The following is a 6508-nucleotide window of genomic DNA, read 5'->3' on the forward strand; positions in this document are numbered from 1 at the left end:
AATATGCATCCATGAAACCACAATCTGTGTTCTTCAATGGTCCATTAACTTTCAATGTTTCCTTCAAAGATTTTGTGTTTCCTGTGTCATAATCAGGAAATCCTTGCCTATAAAATGTAAGGGAGGTTTCCACCTAGGTCTTTTTATAGGAGTTTTATGTTGTCATGTCTTAAGTTTTGAATGAATGTTGTTTATGATATATGATAAGGGTACAGTTTTATTTTGCATCTGGATATTCACTTTATTAAAGGGATTATCTTTACCTTATGTGTATCCTTGGAACTCTTTAAGAAAATCAATTGCCATATGTGGATGGATTTATTTCTGGACTCCTGGTCTGTTCCATTAGATTGTATTTCTGTTTTTGTGCCTGTTCCATACTCTTCTGATTACTATAGAATATACAAATATTTTTACATCAGGAAGTGTGAGGTCTCTAATTTTGTTCCTGCTGAACATTTATGTTTTTTTGGCTTTTAATTTGTGATTCATTATGAAGGATTTTTTCTTATTTCTGTAAAAAAAAATAGTATTTGGATTTTTATGGGTTTCACATTGAATCTGTAGTTAGTGTTAGTTAATATGGACATTTTAAGGATAAGAAGTCTTCCAATCCATTAACGTGGAAGGTGTTTTTATTTATTTATGCCTGCTTTGACTTCTTTTGACAGTGTTTTATACTTTTCAGTATAAAAGACTTTTACTTTATTGAAGTTCTAAGAAAACACCTTCTCTATATCTATCAAGATGATGATTTGATCCTTAATTATGTTTACTTACAAAATTTTTAGATATGTTGACACAACCTTGTACTTGTATCCCAGGTGTAAATTCTACTTGGTCATGATATGTGAATATTATATGCTAACAAATTAAGTTTGCTACTATTTTGTTGAGGATTTTGCAGCCATGTTCATCAGAAACATTGACTTAGAGTTTTCTTTCAGTGTCCTTTATATAGGGCTCTCTGTTTCATTTGTGGATTTGGTATCATTTTTAATAGTAGTTATCATAACTTAACACCGCGAATGAGAAGGCATGTAAATACCCTTATGTATTATCAATCAACTTTTTAAAGAGTAGCTATTGATAACCTGACAATGTGTTTATTTCTTCTGCTACCATGCCTTTAAAATTATATTTAAGAATGAAAAAAAAACCCAAGTAATTAGGTTTACCTAAATAACCTTCATGATCTACCCTGATTGCAAGACATTATGAAGATCTCCTTAGGCACTATCCTACTCAGAGACAGCCTATGAAATGTGTCATAGTGGAGGTCTATGGGTTCCTAATTTTGTTGCATCATAGAGACTTTGATTATGTGGAATGTGTTTTCCTGTACCACGCCAAGATACTACAGCTTTCCTTTATGTATTCTGATCTCTCTGCCTAGAATGCTTCTCTTCACCTCCCCTAGATTTTACACAACTTACTTCCTCACCTCCTTCAAACCTTTGTTTAAATGCCATATTCTTAGTGTCAGTTTTCTGATGATCTTAGAACTGCCAACCCTTACCATCACTATCCCCACTCTGCTCTGCATTTTATGTTTCCATATAATTCATATTATCATTCTTATACTAACCTTATTTACTCTATCTGTTGCTCTTCTCTTACTAAAGAAAAAGCATTTTGTAGGTTCTGTTTAATACTAAAACAGTGCCTGAAACAGTGTCAAATGCAAAGTTCATAATTGCTTCATATTTGTTGAATCATAAGAGAGTGAACTATGAAACTTAATATTCTGAGAATCTAACATCAATCCCTGTCACTCAAGGGCAAGCCTTCTAGAACAGAAGACTGAAAATTCAGTTCTATAGATTTTCTCTGACCTTCTCTACTTCTGTCTCCATATCAATTAAGTAGGATAATAAATTCACGTTAATATAAAATAAATTGACCTTTGTTGACAATTTTACTCCTTTTATAAGCTTCAAAACTGAGGTTAAGAGAATAATGAAATTTGTACATGATTTTATATACACAGTCAGTGGGAAAATGACGACAACATTCTGCCCTCTGCATTTTTGTTTCTGGCTTCCATTACTGACAGAAAAATATCTAGTGGAATGGCATGATAGATGCTAGTGTACCCAAAATTGTATACATTTTTAACTTTAAGATAAATGCTAAGTATTGAGTCATTGTAATGGTCATAGTGTGCTTGCTTAATTTTTTTGTAGTAGCACAATTATAAGAAATATGAGTTAATGTGGTAGTTGCACACTATTAAGAAGATAAACCCAGCAGTATTATAGTCATTAGCCAACATATTAAGGGACATGTAAGGGCCCCACACTGCTTGGTGATTTCAGGATAAAGACCTTAGAACAAAATCCAGGCCCCTGTTGGAAAAAATAGTTTAAGAAATTAATAATAATAATAATAATTATTATTATTCCCTGGAATTAAGATAATCCTAGGTTTCAGAATCCAGTGCCAGAATCAAAACATGGATTATCTATTTCTGTATCTCTTAACTTCATGTTAATGGGTTAATTCTGATTTCAGAACTTTATGGTCTCCAGAGTCCCTAGGATCCTCCTAACATCTCACTCTGGAGATTATGAACATAGTATAAAACGCCACCCTCTTAAGCATACAGAAGAATGTTAAGGGAGACAAGATCACTTCTCCAGGTGTCTCTGCTGATAAATAACATTTTAGTATGGATTCTTATCTATGGCTAGCTGAGCACAAAGGAAGAACAGTAGGTGATATAGTAGTGGGAAGAAATTAAAACCTTCTGATCATAGGAAAATGATAAGAGAACTGATGGTAAGAATGTATTGGTAGAATCTTTTCTACACTTGAGCAACAATGGCTTTCATTCTTTCTATGTAGTCTCTACGTGCAATTCATGAATTATTTGACATTTTTGCTAATTTTTCTGTGTATCCTATGTATTTACTGATCTATGAAGGTCCTTTCTCTTCCTATTTTCTGATTATTTCTCCTTGTTATGTTTTCTTTAATCCCTTGTAACATAACTTAAAGGTCTGATAATGACCCTAGCCCAAGCCTGTTTGACAAGAAGGGAGAACTATATTTGATTTATCTGATACCATTCAAAATTTTCCTTCACCCATTGCAGCCATTTAAAACACAACCAAACCACTTGCTACTTTCCCCCTGGTAGTTCTAATCATTTGCAATGATGTAGTCTCTAAGTGTGTAACTCTTATGTGCAGATCACTAAAGATAAGGAAAATCAGTTGCCTTTAACTCTATTAAAATATTTATACACAGATAAAAGAGGATCAAGACTTAATATTTACTAACCACTGCTAGGGATTCCATGACAATCTCTGTCAGTACTAAACTCACTATAGCTTTTTACTTTGTGATATTCTTTAGAATAGCCTTAACTATCCTACTTAGCCAAACCTTAATTACCCGCCCTGCCTTTTTGATGATCCAACTTGTGGACAAAAGAAAAATACTTTTCCCTAATTTCCCCAAAAGGAGTCATAAAACAATGAGCTGAAGAACATGAACACAATCCCCATGTCTATTTCTTAATATTCTACCAGAATCATGCATAAAACTCTGTTAAATTAGCTAAAACAAAGTTAAGAGAAAAAATGTGAGTATAGATGAAGATCAATTACATCTCTTTCCCAAATCCCTTAGTTTACTTCTCTCATATAGTCATCCCTGCTCAAATTAGGGATAGTTTTCTAAACAGTTTTTTTTTTTCTTGGAAAACCTCTTATAGTCTTTGAATCTAGCAGTTTGTTTGCTGTTGACTAATTAACTTAACTCAATTTGTTGTCTCCTTCCAATAGCTGTGATCAAATTCTCCATTATAAGGCTTTTTAAAAATGTTTTGTTTTAGTTGTAGTTGGACACAATACCTTTATTTTATTTTTATGTGGTGCTGAGGATCAAACCCAGTGCCCAGCATGTGGTAGGCGAGTGTTCTACCACTGAGCCACAACCGCAGCCCCTCCATTATAAGGCTTTTAAGGGAATTTTTTGAAGACCAAAGCTGCTATGCATCTTTGCAAGACACACCCATGCACTCATACATGAATACATATGCTGAGAAGTATGTGTAAGAGAGCTCTTTAGTAGTGCTTAATTAATGGGATACATCCTGACAAAAACATGGTATAATAAGAAAATAATAAAATTAGTGTCAAGGGGTGATGTATATAAACTACTTTAAATACCTGATAATTTATAACGTCTTATAAACTTGAACATTAATGCTTTTGTGTATGCAGGCATGTAAATCCATGTTTTTTTCTTGATAGTGTCAACCAGAAGATACCTAAAATCAGCAAAGCCTATCATCACGTCAGAAATGAACAGTGTGTATGTGCATTCTATTAGAAGCAGACCACAGAAACAGAATTGTCCTGAAACATAATTTACTGTGGCTTCAATAGTATTATATCAAGGCAGAGTGTATTGAAGAGATCAGAAGACAACTATGGAATAAGAAATAGTTTCAGAAGCTTAAATAATAGAATGTCTACACATATTCAAATGATTTTAGAAGATTCTAGTTTGCTGCATTGATATTTTCTTTGAAGATCGAATTAGATTTGCACAGCACAAAAACATGGTCTATATACAATCATAATGATTTTTATCATGCTGACTCCATTTTTACTTTTTTTGTTCACAAATATATATTCATAAATGAAATAATTCTTCTAAGAATAGCATAAAAATTCCAGGATATATTTCTGTGTATCTAAAATGGCAAGGATATAATTTTATCTTAATAACATTTTATTAATTTAAATTGCTGACTTGTGTAACTGATAACAACCACTAACACTAACTTTAAATCACTAATACTTTAAATTTCTTGAGGAAAAGAACCTTTCTCTTGTTCATCATTTGCAATAAGTCTTTGCATACAATTCTGCAAGCAAATGTTGGATAATAAGTTTGTTGAACCGAAATGTTGAATTAAACTGAATTGTTGTGATGAAGTGACACCACATTGTACCATTAAGCTTTATGTACTTTCAGCCCTCTATATGCATAAATATGGGTAAATATGATAGAAGTTTCTTTTTCTCTTTCTTTTTTTTTTGTGTGTGTACACTAAATAAGGATGAGACTCACTCAGTGAATGAGAGGAATTTGGCCTTTAATGCATTTTAATATAGAGAGCTCCAAAACATGGCCTCACTTAATACCACCCTATTTCATCCACACTCTTTCCTCCTGCTGGGGATCCCTGGACTGGAAAATATTCATCACTGGATTGGTCTTCCTTTCTTTGCTGTGTTCCTGACTGCTGTACTTGGGAATATAACCATCCTTTATATGATCTGGACTGAACACAGTCTCCATCAGCCCATGTTCTACTTTCTGGCCATTTTGTCATCTATTGACCTGGGCCTGTCCACATCCACCATTCCCAAGATGCTTGGCATCTTCTGGTTCAACCTGAGAGAAATCACGTTTGAGGGCTGTCTCATCCAGATGTTCTTCATCCACCTGTACACTGGCATGGAGTCAGCTGTACTTGTGGCTATGGCCTATGACCGTTACGTGGCCATCTGTAATCCTCTTCGTTACACATTAGTGCTGACTAACAAGGTGGTGTTCATCATTGCGTGGGTAATCCTCCTGAGACCCTTGTGTATTGCCATTCCTTTTGTTCTACTCATCCTGCAGTTACCATTTTGCGGGCACCATGTCATCCCACACACTTATTGTGAACACATGGGCATTGCCCGCCTGGCCTGTGCCAGCATCAAAGTCAACATCATCTATGGCTTGTGTGCCATTTCTATCCTGGTGTGTGACATCATAGCCATTGTCATTTCCTATGTCCAGATCCTTCAGGCTGTATTTCGACTCTCTTCTCAGGATGCCCGGCTCAAAGCACTTAGCACCTGTGGCTCTCATGTGTGTGTCATGCTGACTTTCTACACTCCTGCATTTTTTTCATTCATGACCCATAGGTTTGGCCGGAACATACCACGCTACATCCACATCCTTCTAGCCAATTTCTATGTAGTCATCCCACCTGCTCTCAACCCTGTAATTTATGGAGTCAGAACTAAACAGATTAGAGATCAGGTGCTGAAAATGTTTGCCAAGAAATAAAATAGCCCTGGTGTTTATAAAGAATGTTTTAAGAAAGGAGTGGTGAATTGGGCATGGTGGCACATGCTGGTAAATACCAGGGGCTAAGGAGGCTGAGACAGGAAGACTGCCAAGTTCAAAGCCAGTTTTGGAAACCTACAACAGCCCGTCTTAAGAAAAAGAAAAAGTCTGGGGATGAAGTTCAGTAGCAGAATGTTTCTAGATTCAATTGCTAGTCCCACAAGAAAAAAAGTGGAAGGAAAAAGAGAAACAAAGGAGTGGCAATAATTTCTGATGTTCAAAATGGAAGGAGAACATTAGGAAGGTAGATTGATTATCTCAGAGAAGGCTACCAATAGCAATTCTTTGGCCTGTGAGGTCTCCTTCGTCAACCCAAAAATAAAGCCCAAGTCTTATACATATATAAAGTATTTATAAATTCCCATTG

General features: G+C 35.0%; 1 protein-coding gene across 1 annotated transcript; it reads left to right on the plus strand.

The window, feature by feature from the left end:
- The first annotated feature begins 5145 nt into the window (after window positions 1-5145).
- LOC144254452 (olfactory receptor 52E1-like) lies at window positions 5146-6081 on the plus strand. Its single transcript, XM_077797609.1, has one exon. It carries the CDS (start codon window positions 5146-5148, stop codon window positions 6079-6081), a length of 936 nt encoding a protein of 311 aa, XP_077653735.1.
- The last annotated feature ends 427 nt before the right edge of the window (window positions 6082-6508 follow it).

Source organism: Urocitellus parryii, chromosome 4, assembly GCF_045843805.1.
Source record: "Urocitellus parryii isolate mUroPar1 chromosome 4, mUroPar1.hap1, whole genome shotgun sequence".
NCBI classification, from domain to species: domain Eukaryota; kingdom Metazoa; phylum Chordata; class Mammalia; order Rodentia; family Sciuridae; genus Urocitellus; species Urocitellus parryii.

Bases quoted from the DNA above. Each gene is read 5' to 3' on its own strand.
- LOC144254452 (XM_077797609.1), top strand. From the start codon at position 5,146: ATGGCCTCACTTAATACCACCCTATTTCATCCACACTCTTTCCTCCTG.